Here is an 18,962-nt window from a genome sequence, read left to right as displayed (position 1 = left end):
TTCTGGGAGGAGTCTCACTTCCCTTGGCTTGAGCCTTTGTTGAGAATCTCACAATTTATCGTTTAAAAACACTGTAGCCAATAAGTTATATTAAGATAGCTGCATAAGAGCACGTATAACCCATCAATATGTTTTTGCAATAGATATATCTTGAACCATGAGTCCTCCATTTTTTTTTTTTTTTACAGACTCCTAAAGCCCCAGGAAGTCACAGAGTCTCATAGTGAGTATCCAGCAGGTCCCTTTCAGCTCCTGGAGTGGGGGATTCATTAGGACTCAACATCACATCTGCCTCTGGAGGGACCACTGATTCCCTCTTGTGGTGTTCATCTGCCACTGGGTCTGTTCTTTCATTCTCTCTACTGTGGTTTTCTTCTTTGCGCTCTTATGATCTTGGGGAAGGCTTTCAAAATTCTTTACGCATTTCACTCATTAATCAGGAAGCAGGATCACATATGTGCCTGCAGTGTTTTACACCACCATCATATATACCATTGCTTTTGGTTAATAATGTATGCGAAGCCGGCACAATGTAGACACACATTGTGTGTATTAATTTAGAGCACAGATTCTGAGGCCAGGCTGGGTTCAAATTCTGCCACTGCCACATATTTATTGGCTCTATGAATGTGGGCAAGTGACTGAATTCTATTGCCTCAATTCCTTCACCTATAAAATGGAGAAAATCATAGCCAGCTCTTTTCAGTTAAAAGTTATTCTAAGCATTCAGAATAGTGTCTAGCACAAAGTAAGCATTAAATAAAGTTTTAAAATATGAAATATTCATTTCCCCCAATCCTTTACTGCTCTCCTCTTTACCCCTTTCCTCCATGTCCCACTGCTGCAGTTGACTTCTGCCTTCTCCATACACCCTCCATTCTGCCAACCTCTCCTTCGCTACCTTGTACTGCACTCAGCAACTGTGGGGTCCATGTTCCGCTAACATTTTTCCCAGCACCAAGGCAAGCTGTGTACATGCTGGCTTGAGGCCCCCCTGAAGATCCACAATAATCCCAGCATTCCCTTGGATACTAAAGCAACATTTCACTGCTTCTTCCAACGAAAGCAATTGCTCTTGCTTATTGTGGAGGGAGAAGGCGACTTTGACACACTCCTGTGTGTCCTGGGCAGAAAATGGAACCAACAGAAGGAGCCAAGCATCTGCTGCTATTCCTCAGGATGAGCCCCAACCAACCCTTCCTTGTCTTAGTCCCCATGACTTTTCTCTTAAGTACAACTTTTGAACTAAGGGATCTGTTAAATCTATACAAATAAGAAACTGCAGCTGTGATATTTTTAAGCATGGTGCATGGCTGTATCATGGAACATATAGAGCAGACTACTGTTAATCTAGTGGTTCTAGTAAAATAACTGAATTAGAATGACACTAAACTAGTTAACTGATTGATCAGAAATGCATTTTGATGATGTCTGCCCAAAAAGATGATTAAGTGAACAAAAAAACTTATTCTAATTAAACATGTATATTATCTTATCAGTTATCTCTTGTCACTATTGTGCCATATAACATTTCAGTGGCACACAATAATAACATTTATTTCTAATTAGTCTGGGGAGGTCACCTTGGTCAGGCCCTCTCACGTGTCTGGGCTCAGTTGCTCTTGACTGACGTAAGATGGCCTTCTCAGGGATGATTGAGGTGACTCAGTTCTATTCAGCAATTTTGTTTTCCTTCTTGGGAGACAAACATCTAGCCCAGGCATGTCCTTCTCAAGGAAATGACAGGCAAACAAGACTGAGCAAGCCCCATGGTGAATAGGCCTTTCAACCCCCACCCCCGTAGGTAATCATGACAGCCAACATCTATAGGCCCTAAGTATGTTACTTGGCCCAGCCCAGAGTCAGAGAGGGCATTCGTTGCAGAGTTACATGGTAATGGGCGTGCATATGAGAAGTAAAGAATTGGGGTCATTAATACAACAAATCCACTATAACTACATAAGTTGGCCTCAGTGCTTCTTATTCCATCAAGACATGTTCTGACTTCTGTCCTGGCTGTATTAGCACTCCTAGAGGAAAAATCTAGAGGACAAGAACTGTTTATTGGGCTAAACGAAACCACCACAGGTCTGCTGTTGGGACCATGCATGTAGGTATTGTTAATGATGATGGCTGTGTTTTGAATTAATCCAGTTCAGCCTGAATGGGAGAGGGGGGCATGGAGAAAAGCATGAAGCCTGATAACAGTTTTGTTTTTTTTCTTTTTAGAAGTAATCGGTTCCATTAAGTAAAGAAGTTAGTATCCCAATTAAAATGATTTTGCTTCATAGTAGATAGTGCCATCAGGATAATGAATAGAATGACCAAAGAATTTTGTGTTTCTCTTACAAAGGAAACAGAATCAAGTAAAACCAGTGTTATTCTCTAAGTGCTCTTCAACAGCATCACAGATATGCCTCTGCTCTCTCTATCTGCCCCCACCTCCAGCTCGAACAATGAACAGTGCCTTCATTACCAGTGAATAGTGTGCACGGATGGCACCTTAGCTTAGTGAAGTGGTCTTCTGTGGGTTACTGCACTGACTGATTACCTTAATTGACCTTCAGCCTGGCTAAAATTTGCCTGACTTAATGAGGCTCAATTTTTCTCAAGCTCCCTAGGTTGGATGGCTCCTGGCCCAGACACTTTGTTGCTTTGATTTTTCATTTTTAATAACAATTACACCCCAAAGCTTGGGGAAATATGGTCAAATATGTCAGTAATCATCAAGATCCCTGAAGGAACCACATCCATGGAAAGATTTAAAGTTTCAAGGTTCTGAGCCCATGTAAAATCACCCTCTACCCCAGATTTGACCTTGGTTGGTATGGCTTGCAAAATTCTAGTGAAGAAGCTAATATGGTTAGCAGGATTTTTCTAAACACCTGTCTAAATGACAAGACAGATGTTAAACAGTCAGACATTTGTTAAACGTCATCAGCCCAGCCTAGACGCTTGGGTGTTAACTTTTATTTCTAAGAGTCAGGATGGCAGTGGATTGCTTAGACATACACAGACAATTCTGCCTAAAGACTGAAATGCAAAAAGACTTAACTTGCAGGGAAGTTTCAGCAAAGAAAGCTTTCACATTGCAGGAGAAGTGGGATTGATTAGTTTGAGCTGCCTGTGCTGAGGAGGATTATGGAATAGTATTTGAGCTCAGCATAAAAGAATGCTGTGATTGATTAATTATGTCTGGCGTAGGCATAGAAAGGAAATGTAGCGTACTTTCCATTCCTGTCCTAGTTCATAGTTTCTGATCTTGTTCCTTATAAACAAGGCTTCATCTTTAATTATTTCCTATATCTATTTTGTCCACCTTCTGCCTATGCTTGAGTAACTGAATTATTATTCTACCAGACCTATTCTTTATTGGTCATCCTTTTGATTTCATCCTCTGAATTCCCTTCCTGTGTTTGGGGAACTCCTCATTGTATGAGTTTTGGTGTAAGAAGTCAAATGGTCAGTATATTCATTTTCACAAATGCTTTTCCCCAGTACCTTCTTTTTTCACCCTTGCAAATAGGTGTTGTTGACACATGACCCCGGATTTGAGTCTATATTTCACCCAGATAAAAATCAAGTGCATTTGCCTAAGACTTTGAATCAAAAGCTAGTATCACAAAAGCACAAGGTGTTCTAACATTTCTGAATTCTGTCCCTTCTTTGAACTAGCAGAACAGGCTTTCTGCTTAAATCTGACAGAATTAGTTTCTAATGTTTGCAACAAAGAACTTGACTGATGCGATAGGTCTTCTAAGGCAGTGCTCCTCAAACTTTATTGTGGAATCGCCTACGCATCTTATTAATATGCAGATTCTGACTGAAATGCAGGTCTGGGATGGGGCATGAGGTTTGCATTTCTCCTAGGAATTGGCAGTTATGTGGGCCTGTGGTTCACCCTTTCAGTACGAAGGATCTGAGGAAGGAAAGGCAGCCTTAAAGAAGCCAGAGTGGGCAGGAAAGAGGAAAAGGGGGAAATAGGGGGTGCCTAGGTGTCTCAGTGGGTTAAGCCTCTGCCTTCGGCTCAGGTCATGATCTTAGCATCCTGGGATAGAGCCCCACATTGGGCTCTCTGCTAGACAGGGAACCTGCTTCCCCTTCTCTCTCTACCTGCCTCTCTGCCTATTTGTGATCTCTCTCTCTGTGTCAAATAAATAAATGCAATCTTTAAAAAAAAAAAAAAGAAAGAAAAGAAAAAGAAGAAAAGGGGGGTAAAAAGGAATTTTGTTTCAATGTGTTCTAGTTAGTTAGGGTAAACCAACTAATGAACTTCAAAATGTGCAAAGGCCCCAACACAGTATAATTGCATTCTTAATCATGTAACAATACTGGGCCAGTGATAGAACACTGGGAAACTCTCCTTCATGCATTCAGGGGGTCAGGTTGATTATTGGAGCAGGGGTTGTCCACCTTCAGTTAGAGAATCCCAGGTCACCTTGGATGTCACATCTGGATTCCACCCAGAGAGAAATGGAAAAGAACATGGAGGAGTGTACATTAGAAATGTTTGTTTCTTTTTTTTAAGTTTTTTATTATAAAAAAGAACACAGATATAGGAATCCACACACTATGAATATATAGTTTATTAATTACTATTATCTGAATGCTCACAACTACTATGCAGGTCAGTAAATAGGATTTTGCCAGCTTCTTTAAACTCCTTTCTATGCCTCCTGTCTCCCTCCAAAAGTAACCATTATCCTGACTTTTAGAGTGTTGACTTCCTTCTGTTTCTTTGTGGTTTAATCACCCTAATGTACATCATCAGATGGTACAGTTTAGTTTTGCCCACGTTTTGGGATATATCTCTTTAGTCTCTTAATCTACTTCATCCTCTTTCCTCCCTTTCTCTTGCTTATAATCCATCTCTTGAAGAAAACGGATGGCTTATACTGTAAGTTTTCCACAGTTTGCATTTGGCTGATTAGATGCGTGTGGTACAGTTCCATATGCTATTCTGTATTTTCTGTAAATCACTAGGGGGATCCTTTACCCATTTCAGGTTTGATCCCTTTGACAACACTGTAGTTGGGATTGTGCTATTTCATCAGAAGGTACATAGCGTCTGGTTGTCTTTTGTGTGTGTGTGTGATACTTTCAACCACTGGTGTTCATTGCCTTGATTTTTTAATTCATTAAAGGCTGCAAAATGGTGGTATTCTATCATTCTGTTTTCATTTAAGTGAAGGAAGTTTAAAACAGTTTTTTCATGAAGAAGAAAGAAGAAGAACTTTATATAGGAAAGGCAAGATATAGTCTTGATTCTTTCAAGAGAAATGAATCAGTTCCTTGTCATCCTTTAAAGGTGACCAGCTAATTTTTTCTTTTCCTGTTTTAGTCATTATAAACTTCTGTATTTAAATATATTTGATGGGTTTCAATCCACTGGATTTTTTTGTGAAGTTCAAATTGTCTAATCTTTGGCCAAGTGGGAGGCTCCTGAGTTATTTTTACGTGATTCTAGCTGTCTTTGATAGCTCTTTGCTATTTGGCATAATAAGATATTTCAGGCCTCTGGATGTATTTCAGCCTCAGAGTACTATTTCTTCAAGAAGCCCTGGTCTGTTTTAGTGGAAAACTGTATTTCAAAATGTTCATTGTTACTGGGTTAGTCATTGTTTTTAAGCCTTTTCATTGGATAGAACTGGGAAATAGTGTGTGTTTAGTTTAATTTAAAATCTTGTGTTCATATTGATATTTCTTCAGATCTAGGATTATAGGGTATTTCCTAAACCCCTTCTGTATTTTATCTTCTTTCTTCTACACCAATACTCCTCATTAACAAAGACAAAGGAGATAAGAGATAAATTTTCCTAATTATTTGTTTTATTCTACCTTTGAACACAATAGTTAGGAACAATAATATTCATACTACCACTATAATTAAAACTACATAAAATGGTTAAAATATTTTTGTATATCCTCTTCCCTTTCTCTTCTCATTTTTATTGTGTTGTACAATGTCTTCACTGTCAGAGCATGTAATTACTTCATATGATAATCTCTCTTTTTGAGTCACCATATATTCTTAGTTCTATCAACAAGTATATATCTAATGCTCACTGTCAGTTTCATATTGATATTTTTTGAGTTATTTTGATTGTTAAAATTCCTTCTCTAACAGATTCCCTGACAAAGTCTTATGGGAACAATATTTTCTGAGTTCTTGCACATTGATCATATTTTGTCCATGCCTTATGTTCTTCAAAGTCAGTTTTGCTGGCTATAAAATTTTTAGCTCACATTTTTTTTCCTCGAGTGCTTTAAATTAAGGTATTTCATTTTCTTCTGGTATAAAGTTTTGCTATTGAAAAGTCTGAAGATCATCTAATTTCCTTTTCTTTATAAGTTATGTGTTCTATTTGGCTAAACGCACAAGAACTTCTCCCCTGTTTATTTTTTAGAATCCAGTTATTTTGCTAGACAATATGCATCAGTCTTCTCAGGTACATGATATGTCCTTTCAGAATGTAGTTTATATGAAAGTTTTTATGAGTTATAATTTTTAGTATTTGTTATGTTTTCTTGTTTTGATTTTCTTTTTCATGGACCTCTGATACCCACATACTAATTTTTTAAATCTATCTTCAATATTTGTCACTTTTTCTCAAATTTTTAAAGATTTTTTTTCTTTTGGATTTTATTTATTTATTTTAAAGGTTTATTTATTTATTTGAGAGATAGAGAACAGGGGAGGGAGAGAGAAACTCAAGCAGAGTCTAATGTGGAACTGGATCTCACAACCCAGAGATCATGACCAGAGCCCATGATCTGAGCCAAAACCAAGAGTCTGATGCCTAACTGATGATATCACCCAGGCGCCCATGTTTTGGATTTTAAAATGTTTTCCTTCTTTTCTCTCTCCACTTGTCTTAAGGCATTTGCTATTGTATTTATTCATTCTTTACTCTTTTTTTTTTTAAAGATTTTTTTCTTTTATTTATAAATTTTTCTTAAATTTCATGATCTAGGGGCACCTGGGTGGCTCAGTCAGTTAAGTGTCTGACTTCAGCTCAGGTCATGATCTAGGTGTCCTGGAATCCAACCCCAGGTCAGAGTTCCTGCTCAGTGGGGACTCTGCTTCTCTCTCCCTCTGCCCTTCCTATCCCTTGTTCATGCTTCCTCATTCCCTCTCAATCTCATATGAATAAATAAAATCTTTAAAAAAGTTTCATGACTTCATTCTATAATCTTTTCTTTTTCTAATTTGTATCTTTTTTCATGTTTTATATCATTTTTTTAGTGTATTTGAATTTATTTGAGATAGCTTACAGTTTTAATCTTTATAGGTATATGTTTTTGGCATACTTTCAGTGTGTGTTAGGATGTGTGTGTCATGTATCCTATTTTTTTATTCTCATTTTTCTTGTAATAACTTTATATGAGTTTTTACCTTGATAATTTTAAGTTGGTAATTTTTTTTAAGTTGCTCATTTTTATGTGAATTCAGTCTCCTTGAAAGTTTAGAAAGAGGCTTGATGCACTTAGATATTCTAGCTTCACAGAGCTCTTACTTCTGTTATTTTTGTGTGATGTTAAGAAATATGGTAGCTTGATTGGTGAGATAGCCTGGCTCTCTGCTCCTCTCCCCTACTTTGTCTGGGCCTTCTTTTTCTTTTACCTCTTTTGTCCCTGTCAAGTTTAATTTTGATTATACTCCCAATGGTTTCTCTTTCATGTGGGACTCTGTCCTGGAAGACAGCCATGGCAGATCAGTTTCAAGTGTATACTGCACTGTCCCCTTGAGACCTTCTTATGGGGGCACTGCCACTTACTACCCTATGATTGCAGACAAGTTATTTAACACTTCTCAGTCCCATTTTCTTCATTTGAAAAACTGGTATAAGAATAGTGCCTATTTTATGGTGTTGTTTTGGGGATTAAATGGTATTATATATAAAGATCTTACTTGAGTGTCTGGTACATTGTGTGTGGAATATATGAGCTCACCAATAGCTCACATTATTCCTGAGCTGTAGTTTAACACATGCTGCCAAATAAGTAGCTGACTAATGTTAACTTCGCATAGGCTTTATATATTTTATGTAGTGAAATATCAAGCCCAATTCAGAGGTAAACCAAACTAAGTTATATATACACACATACATATTTTATGGTAATTAACACAAAAAGGAACTGAGATTTGTTCAAAGTCTTCCTTCTTTTGACCAACAATAAATATGTATGTATCAGCCTACAAAAGATTTGCCTGCATACTCCTGAATAGGTATACTTATTTGGAAAACATACACATTATTTACCATCTTCTCTTGCATTTATTTGGGTGTTTTCCTGACAATAATGATCAAAGCAGCCCTGAGGTGATTTTCCAGGTATGGTTTCTTTTTTTTTTCTTTTTCTTTTTCTATTTTCTTTTTTTTTTTTCACGTAGCTGCCCTGCTTCCCATTTTAACAATGTGGAAATTATGTCTAATTATGCGTTGTTAGATATTTGGGTATGTTTGTTTTTACTTACCTTCAAGAATAAGTCTAAGTACTTCTTTCTGGAGCACTGCAACTATGTCATCATAGCACTTTGAGATTATGAGAGGTTTCATGTTTCTACCAAATCAGATTCAAACAATGGACGCAGAAAGGGGAGGCTACTGCAAAAAGGTGAGGTTTTAGGAGGGACTTCAAGGCCCATCTCTTCATCTAAAGTTCTCCACACTTGGCTGGTTGATGCCTAGATTTTTCTTTTTTCTAAAGAGCCTTGAAATGAGTCCTGTGTCTTTGAGCTGTATCATGATTCAGAACTTTCTGAAGGGAGACATTTAAGCCAATGAAGAAGGAAAATAGACTTTTGACAGGAGAGGGCCGGGCCTATAATGTATTAAGCTACAGACCATATATGTAACTTTCAAACTGACATATAATACAGTTAATTCAGAAGCATCTATCAGTCATCTCTCTTTGTTTTCCTTTGATATGATATGCACTGAGAAAATTAAAAAGAGTTGAAACGTTATTTCCATGGATAATGAGAACTGGGCATAGTTTAGAGAAATTTTTTATTCTCAGGCAGTAATTTAATCCATGTTGCTAAATGAGTAATAGAGTCATAAATATACCATTCTTCTATCCCTTAATTGTGTGTGTTTGTTTTTGTTTTTACTGCAGCTTCGGAAAGCAGTGATGGATCACATATCTGATTCTTTCTTGGAAACCAATGTCCCTTTACTAGTTCTCATTGAGGCTGCAAAGAGTGGGAATGAGAAGGAAGTGAAGGAATATGCCCAGGTTTTCCGTGAGCATGCCAACAAGCTGGTGGAGGTAAGTAAGGAGAAGCCTAAAGAGGAGAATATATTGTTGGGTTTAATCCCCATATATGGCTCTTGGAATTTCAGTAGATAACCCTTCTGTGGTTTTCCTCAAGAAATCAAGTCTTGGAACCTATATTTCTTTTACCTTCTGATGCTTATTCTATCCCTTGCAGAAGAGGCAGCTTATCAGTATTCTCTCCTTTCTCTGTCTCACAATTCTATAAACATGTTCTGGAACGTATCTCCTAATTTTCCTGAAAAATAGGTGGAGGCTGAGACAGGAGGGATAGAAGGGATGCTCCAGAATGCTGAATGCCAGCTTTGATTTGAGGGAATAGAATTAAAATTGCCAAGTGGAGGTTTCAACACTATACCCTTTTCTTCTTCCTTATTCCTCTCCATGCCCTGAACCTAGATTACCTGATCACATTATGTGTTTATGAAAAAAGCATCTCCCTCTTCCCAAAGGGATACTGGGATTTCTGATGAAGGATCTTGAGGCAGTAGGATGAGTCCAAGTTCAGAGTCCTAAGTATATTCTGTGCATTAGAGAATCCTGTGGGAGTTGTTTTATAAATGCAGAATAGTGCTATGTAATACTGAAAATACTATTTAAGACTAACAAAATAAAAGTGAAATGATAATCAAGCTGCTTATATCTAGGAGCTGAAAACCAACAGCTTGGCAAAGGTTGGATTTAGTGATGTGGGACTTAATAGAAACTTAGAGATGTTAAATAGGAAGTGTGTGTGTGCCAGAGGAAGAGTCTAGAAGGGGAAAAGATCCTGGCAAATTTAGGGAATAGTTATTAGGACCAGGCTCTGAGCACTTAAAAACAACAACAAAACTCTGGTATATCTCCACTTTAATTTAGGATAAAATGAAATTACTCAAAATGACAGGCAATTTAAATGCAAGCTAAGAATAAAATAAATTATTTCTTGTTTCCTTCAGATGGCAAAATTAAACACTGAATAAATAATATCAAATGTGAAATCCTTTCCATTTTTTTTTGGAGTAAGTGATAAGGTTGTGTTCCGATGTAATTAAGGCCTAAGCACAGACTTGGCTTGCTCTTTGGTTACTCCAGCACTGCTGTTTCCCCTGGGGCTGAATACACCAGGCCAGCAGGAAGTCCTCTGGCAAGCCCAGAGGGAGCCCCTGGTCTCTAGGACACAAGCTGAGCCATTGTCACTCATGAGAGCAGTCATCAAGTTGAGTGTGCAAAACCCTAGGCCACAATAATGAAACCCTTGAGCTTCCCTCCATAACCCCAGTGTCTTGAGGCAACACCAGTCTGAAGCTAAAAATAGACCCACTTAATGACACCAAGGCAGTCTCTTGCTCTGTCTCCACCTACGAGGCAAGCACTCCATCATTCCTCACATTCCACCTACATGTCCCTGTTCACTTGGCAATTGAGGAATCTAGTCTTCCCAAGACTGACCTTGGAAGCCTTGGCTACTTCCTTGTTTTAAGAAAGAGAAGGTATAAAAAGGGGAGGGGTAGAGTGGGAAGGGGAGGAGGAAGAAGAAAAGAAATAATGCTGAATGAATGCTACAAAAGTTTTAAATATTCATGTATAAAAAATAGTAGTATTTACATTGAGATAGATCATTGCATTTATGTAACTTCAATGTTTATAAGATAATTGCAGAATTTATAGAAAACATTAAGTAATGGTGTGTTACAGGCATGGTGGACAGAAAAAGGGACATGTGTTTAAAGTTGTGTGATAACCATACTCTACTTCCAGTCTTGTTTGTGTTACTCTGTAATTCTATATATAGCCTCATTTGAGTTAATGCTTGTGGTTCAAACTTGATGGCCTGTGTAAATGTGAGCCCAAAGTAGCCCTCATGTCTACTCATTCTCCCATCTCCTGTGATAGACCCTGGACCCATTTACTATAGCCCCTCACCCCATCTATAGGATTCACTGTAGGGGTATCCAGCCACTGTGAATGATCCTTGATCCTGAACTTGTGGCAGAAGCAGAAGCTCAGGTCAGTCAGAACTCTGTGTTTCAGAAAATCATTGCTTCCTTCAGTTATCCCCTACATTACCCCGGGTGGTTACTATAGCCAGCAGCATTTTGGAAGGTCTTGATGCCTAGGAGATGAAGGGACTGAGATGTGGGATTAGCCTCTGTTTGACTGGAGATGACTGGAATAAAAAACATTTCTATAGCTTATGTCCTTCAAACAAGTGCTAGATTGCTGATGCATACCTGTAAAAAAAAAGCTGGAGCACTAGACTGAGAATCACTAGTTTTTGCATTTTGAAAGTACTTGTATAGAAATGGACATCTTTCTGGGCCTTGGTGTTTATGTCTATAATGTGAAAAATTTGGTAAATATATTGATTTTATATCCATTGACCTTGATAATTCATCTACTAATAACAGAAGTTTGACAGTTTCCTTCTGGATGTTCTGTATATACAATTGTCCTGCCTGCGAATTATGACCGATATAGTTCTTCTTTTCCAATTCTTTTACCTTGTTTTTTCCTTCTTCTTATTACACTAACAAGGACCATCAGTATAATATTGTGGAAATTAGTATTTTTGTTACTTCTAGATCTCCATGAGAACATTTTGATGTTACCATTCATTCTATTGTTTAGACTTCATACAGATATTTTTATTTGCTTAATTTAATTCTCTCTTATTATTCATTCACTAAAATTATAAAATTGTTTCAAACGAGTTTTCTGCACATTTTGAGACAATTATAAATTTTTTCTCCTTTAATCTCCTTCAGAAGTGTTGATATCTAAATTATGCTTTCCCTCAAAAAATGAGTAGAAAATTATTTTTATTTTTTAGACATGAATGAGTTAGATTGCCATTACTTATTATTATTTCTTTTTAACATTTGGAGGAATTCACTGACACAGCAATCTAAGCATAGGTGTTTATTTGAAGAAAGGTTTTCAAGTTGCAGATTCAATTATTTTTACTAAACATAAGACCATTTAAATTTTCCATTTCTTTTCAGGTCAGCTTTAATAAGTTATAGTCTAGGAATTTGTTATTTTTATTTAATTTTCTAATTGTTTGATATAAAATATCCATAATATTCTCCTTTTAAAAATAATTTGTATCTGCATCATTATTTGACAAAAATTTTTTATTCCTTATAGTGATAATTGGTACCTTCTCTCTTTTTTCTCACTTAGTTTTGCAAGAGGTTTATTAATTTAATAATATTTTCTATAATGCAAGTTTAAGCTTTGTAGATTTTCTTTGTTTTTTATTTATCTGTTTATGCTATTATCTTTATATTTTTTCTGCTTTCTTCTGGTATATCTTACTGTTTTTCTAACTTTTGAAAATATATAATTACATCATTGATTTTTAGCCTTTCTTATTTTAGTAATATATGCATTTAAGGCTTAATTTTTTCCCTAAGCTATGCTTTTATCTGTTTATTTTCTATTGACCTAGTTTTCAGCTTACTCATCCTGCTTCCATCTGTGTCCAATACGCTTGAAACTGATCTATTGTATTCAATTATTTTTAAATTTCTAGTTAACTTTTTTTCATTGATTTCAGTTCTCTAGTACATTCATTATTAGGTCCTCTCTTTTAAAGAGATATGTTAATCATAGTTATTTTTAAAGTCCAAGTCAAAGAACTTTAATTTGGGGGTCAATTTTGTTTCTGTTTTGTGGTTGCCCCAGAGAGGGTATCTCTTCCCCAACCACACACAAAAAATCCTTGTATTTTAAGACTGATGATGCAGCACACCTAGGAATAGGGTATGAGCAGGTTTATTTGTCACAAAAAGGGACTTTTGAGGACTAGCAGAGCAGGCACCCACGCTAGTCCATAGTAGTTTCAGCACAAAGAAGAAAAAGTGGTTTTGGTTTTTATCATGTTAGGGAGGTGGATTGGGGTTGAGACCTCTGTGTGGGAGCTGGGTGTGAATGGTTCAAACTTCCCTACTGGCATCAAAAAAAAGGTGGGCTTTCTTACCTGCTTGTGCAGTTGTGGGGCAAGATGGAAAGGGGAGAGCTGGGGCTTAAAAACTGTCAGCCATCAAACATTCAAAATGGAGTAAAAATCTTCATTATGACTCACCCATGATGTTTGATGGATAACTGGAATGTGCCATGTTTCATTTAATTGAATTTGAATTTGTTTAAGCTATTATGGAGTTCTGTGAGGTTTCCAAAATAGAGACAGGTTTTATCATGGCATCTGTTTTTATTACTTGATTTTTATCTTGGTTATGGATTTTTTAAAAATATGTCAGCTATTTTTTTATTAAATGGCTAACATTTGTATGGAAAAGTATAAAGGGTCCATGTTGTAGTCTGTTTGGGCTGCTATAAGAAAATATCACAGACTGGGTGGTTTATAAACAGAAATTTATTTCTCACAGTTCTGGAGGCTGGGAGGCCCAAGATCAAGGCACCAAAACGGGTGCATTCTGGTGAAGGCCCTCTTCCTGATTGATAGCTAGCGCCTTCTCACTCTGTCCTTACATAGTGGAAGGTGTAAGGGATCTCTGTGGAGTCTCTTTTCTAAGAGCATCAATTCCATTCATTCACCATCCTTATGACCTTGGAGTCTCCATGGCTCCATCTCCTAGTACCAGCATATTGGATATTAGGATTTCAACATATGAATTTTGGAGGACAGACACCAACATTCAGACTATAGAGTCTGGATAGTATTTTCTCTTTCCAGAAAGGATTCACTGTTCTCTAAAGTGCAGCAGATGTGATGAGCATCAGGTGTTGTATGGAAGTGTTGAATCACTAAATTAGACACCTGAAACTAATATTACACTGTATGCTAACGAACTGGAATTTAAATAAAAATTTAAAAAAATTAAAGGGCAGCGGAGATATAGACCATTTCAATCCAAAGACTGAAATGATTTGAGGCTAGTTTATACACTTTGACAGGTGTAGTCTTCCTTTCTTTTACCCTAGTCCTATGGAATAATCTTTTAGGGGTGCAGGAGGACCAGATGTGTTACTAAGTATCTCACTTTATTTATGAAGCAGTTTCTCCAGTTTTTGTTTTCCCACCATCATGATATGGTTGAAAATTTAGTTGGCTTTTCCAATTCTTTTGATTTGCTTCTTCCAGCCCACCCCGGGGGGTGAGGTGAATAGGGGCAGAGAGTGGGGAAGGGGCAGTGAGCGAGAAAGAGGATCTTAAGCCTTCTCCACATCCAGCTCAGAGCCAACACAGGGCCGGATCTCACAACCCTGAGATCACGACCTGAGCCAAAATCAGGAGTCAGATGCTTAACCAACTGAGCCACCCAGGTGCCCCTAATTTGGCTGTTGGTATGTGTAACTTAATAGAAAAACAAAACAAAAAAAAAAAAAACCTATGATCAAGTGCCAGTCCTTGAACCACCCCCCTTCTCCATGAGACCTTTGCTTCCTTGGCTGTCCCAAACACTAGTTTTTGCCTCTCCCGCCGTATATGAGATTGTTGGAAACTCTAAATAATTCTCTTCTTCTCAGCGGCTACCTTCCATCTGGTGTCTCAGTTTCTTTTCCAACACTAAGAATTAACAAATTCCTGGGAAGGAAGTGAAGTGCACAAAGTTGGGCTCCCCTGAGTGAGCATCTCTTTTTGAGCTAGTCTAGGTTTTGAGCCCTTTGGCAGCTATACTGTACTTTCAAGGAAATGATTTTTAGTCTGCATTTTTCGTTAGACTTAGCAGGAGCGTGGGTCTCTTCTTGGCTACTCCTTTGGGGCTAGACATAGAATTCCAGAGAGAGCTGGTTTAGATAAGTTTGTGGGTACTTTTTATTTGTTTGTTTCATTAATATTATTAGTCCAAGATCTCTTTTTCTATGGAAATATTGAGCTTCCCATACCTCAATAAGAACAATTCTCACTGAATTGCAATAATGATCTTGGTGCCTCATCCACTTCCTGCAGTTCCTTCACTTAGTGCCTTCTTCTGCCAAACACCCCCTCATGATCCTCCCTGGGCACATTGGATACCTCTTTAAGAACTTCTGATGGAGGGGCGCCTGGGTGGCTCAGTGGGTTAAGCCGCTGCCTTCGGCTCAGGTCATGATCTCAGGGTCCTGGGATCGAGTCCCGCATCGGGCTCTCTGATCGGCAGGGAATTTGCTTCCCTCTCTCTCTCTCTCTGCCTGCCTCTGCGTCTATCTCTCTCTGTCAAATAAATAAATAAAATCTTAAAAAAAAAAACAAACTTTAAAAAAAAAAAAGAACTTCTGATGGAGCTCTGAGTTGTCATTAATGAAAATTATGTAAGAGTTATATATCAGATTATTTTGAATGGAGAATGAATGGATACATAAAATAATCTATGAATCAATGGTGATAATTTTAGCTTTTCAATTTTTTTGTTATTGAGTTTCATGCTAGTATATTCAATTTTCTATCAAATTGTATGTTTTTTTTTTTCATATTTGTGGGCCAATTTCCTCCAATTTGGTATTTGCTATTCATAGAGATTGATGTGATGCAGTGACTGGATGGTGTCACAACCTATGGCACAATGTTGCAATCCTTAGAAAATCTCTGAAAAGGACAGTTTTAGGCAAATAAAATATTAGCAAAATACGAATCAGAAAAAAAGTTAATTTGGCTTTTTGTGATTGCCTTAACAAGTAAAATTATATGGTTTTCCTCCCCATAGTGTTGGTAACACTTAATAAAGACTAGGTGAACTTACACCAGGGTTTGTTGATTAAGACAACTTAACAGGTCTGCTCTGATGCTTTGTGGTCTATAGTATCAGCCACTATAGGAAGTATCACAAGAAGAAATGATTTTTTTTTTTTTTTAATGTGGCTATTTTCCCTAATTTCCAAAAGCCAGCTAACTCATCCCCTCTGAGATTTAGCTAAGGGCTTCAGGGCAGAGCTGACTCTCAGGCTGTGTGGAGCTGATCAGAGGACCCCTGTTGTACCTTCTTTCCAAGGCTTTTGGAGGAATGGAATGCAAACTATGGCAGCTTAGTACCAAAGTAATGTGGCCTGGGTAGGGGTGAAAATGAGGGCAAAATAATCATTGCTGCAAAGGAAATAAAAACTAATCTGGAAAATGAGATGCAGAATCAATACAGCTGTTTTCAGAACCTCCAAACTGGTTTTACCCTTTCCATTGCTTTCCTACACAGTCAATGCGCCTCTCTTCTTTCTCCTCCTACATCTCTATGATATGTACCAAAAGAGTATGGATACGAGCTATACATGCTATTGTCTGATGGACCTCAGTATCCTCCTGGCTGGCAGTTCTCCCTCATCTGCCTGGCCCTCCTTCAGTCCCTTTTACACACAGCAGCAGCCAGGGTGAACTTCTAAAAGGGAAATCAATCATGAAGTGTCCCTGCCCAAGACCATTCAGAGATTTCCTATTGTTCTCAGGCAAAAGACCAACCTGTTAAAGAACTATGCAAGGTTTGCATGATCTGGTCTCTTCTTCAGTCTCCAGGCTAGTCTTCCTGTCTTCTTCCATTTCCTACAACATATCAGCCTGACACAAGCCATCCTCCACTTGTCATGTGGGCCAAGCTCCCTCCCCACCTAAGCCCATGCTTGTGCTGTCTCTTTCCTGAGACATTCTACCACTTCCTTTCCATTCAGCTTTCAGCTTGAACATCACGTCCCTAAATGGGATCAGTTCCCTGCGCGTCTCGCTCCTGTGGAACGTTATTTATTTTTTGATTTGCGCACATCCAGCTCTATGACTGTCTGATATTTCTCCTGCTAGATTAGCGATTCCTTTAGAAAGAGGCCATGTCTAATTGATTCCTAACTACACTGCAGCATGTGGCTGAACAGCTAGCAGGTATTCAATAAACAGATGTTGCCTAAAGAATAGTAAAATAATAAATGCAACCAGGGATCCCGCCAACTTTTTGACTCCTGAGGTAATATATTTTAATAGCCTGGCTGTGGGTCCCCAAACAGGTGCCTCTGGGGTTACTAAAGGGGCATTGTGCTTATTTAATTCCCTAACTTACTACAAAGGAGGAATTTCAAATTTAAGGAGGACTAATGTGGAGATCACCTATTTCTACCAAGTAGAAATCTTGCTGTTTGCTGGTGTGGGAGAAGTTGAACAAACTCCGTCACGTTGCTCCTGAGGGAGGGCCCCTATCTCTGCTGTCATTTCTTTCCTGCCCACCACCTCACAAGCATGCGATTGTCCTGATCCTTGGTTACTGAGGATATGGGAGAGGGAGCTGGTTCTGGCACAGTAAAGCACACAATCAAGGCCGTAATAGTAGTGAGTTAGACAAGGGGATCTCAAGTCTCTGCTTCATCCTCTTAGTTACAATGGATGGCAGCACCCCACGCAGAGCAAGACTTGTATCTGTAGCAAGTGGAAGGTTTGAAATAAGGGACAAATCCCAATATTCAGAATCGCTAATATGATCACTAGTAAAGCACAAACTGCTTCTGTTTCAGCCTTAAGTAAATAGCTTTTCTCAATTAGTCTTTCCACTTCATTCAGAAAAATTCATTCAGCAACAAAACAAACACACCGGGTGCTCACAGTTGCTGGCAATATAACCAACAAAGCCAAGTAAACTTCCTGCTCTCATGGGGCATGCGTTCTTTCGGCAAGGACAGAGAACAAGTATGTACAATAAGTAAGGGGGAGCTAAGTGCTGAAGATCAAAATAGAACAGAGCAGGGAGATAAAGAAAGATGAAGGAGGGCATGTGTGGGCAAAGAGGATTGTCTCCTAAGATTAGTACTAAGCAGGGACCTGAAGGAAGTGGAAGAACATTCCAGATTGTGGGAACGGAAAGAGCCAAGACCCCCAAGGCAGCAGTGTACTTGCATGTTTGATCAAGAACAAAGAGACCAGTGTGCTTGCAGCTCAGAGGGAGAGGAGACATTTCAGAGATGAGATTGAGGGCTGGGTGTAAAGACTGTATTTTGCTCAGATATTTTAATCTATTGAAGGCTTGGAACAAAGGATGACATGATCTGACTTCCATTTTGAGAATTACTGTGCTACTCTCTGGGAAATGTACAGGAGAGTGACAAAAGTAAAAGGGAGAATAGATAAAAGGATCCAATCATCCAGCAAGGGATTGGTGCTCTGACTAGAGGAGAGGCAGTGGAGGTATAGGCGGAAGTGCTTAGGTTTGGGTTATAGTTCCAGGGTTGAGCCAATGTGTTGGATGTTAGGCTGTGAGACAGACAGGAGTCTGGATGAACTTTGGACATGAGGCATCAGTGAAATCACCTGGAACTCTTAAAAAACATAGCCTACATTGTCAGACTGGTTCATGATTGGCTCTGCCTAGAGCTTCTTGATAGGGGTGATCCTGAAAACCCTACACAAATATCTTGGGTTTAAATAAATACAGTAGAACTTTTCAAATTATAGGGTCTTGATTCAAACTGTGAATCAAAAAGAAAATCAAGAAAAGCAGCATCAGAAACTACATTGATGGAATTGGATCTCCATGCATTTTTTTTTTTTAAAGTACAAACTGAATATTATCATCTTTTTTCTCAGTGCTGCCCTCCCCAATCCAATTAGTACATTTGAACTGAACTTGTGGAATTTCTCAAGTAATTGAGCCATAACAAATCTGAAAATCGTAATATTTTATAAAGAGCTGTTTTGTTCAGTTTAAGCACATGTTAAACTTACAGATTTTTTTTTCTGTCTTTGAAGAAGTGTATAGTCCAACTCCATCCCTCTTTGAATTCCCTGATTC

General features: G+C 38.1%; 1 protein-coding gene across 3 annotated transcripts in view; it reads left to right on the top strand.

Moving 5' to 3' along the window:
• Window positions 1–18,962, top strand: part of CTNNA2 (catenin alpha 2) — a 1,106,640-nt gene that overhangs the window by 842,205 nt on the left and 245,473 nt on the right. For all 3 annotated transcript variants that reach the window (XM_032880681.1, XM_032880684.1, XM_032880682.1), the window contains one exon: window positions 9,124–9,276. In XM_032880681.1, coding sequence (XP_032736572.1) covers window positions 9,124–9,276 — 153 coding nt within the window. The remainder of the gene's footprint in view (window positions 1–9,123; window positions 9,277–18,962) is intronic.

Source organism: Lontra canadensis, unplaced genomic scaffold (genome assembly GCF_010015895.1).
Source record: "Lontra canadensis isolate GAN:19392208 unplaced genomic scaffold, GSC_riverotter_1.0 scaffold71, whole genome shotgun sequence".
Taxonomy (NCBI): domain Eukaryota; kingdom Metazoa; phylum Chordata; class Mammalia; order Carnivora; family Mustelidae; genus Lontra; species Lontra canadensis.
This window is presented reverse-complemented; position numbering and strand designations above follow the sequence as displayed.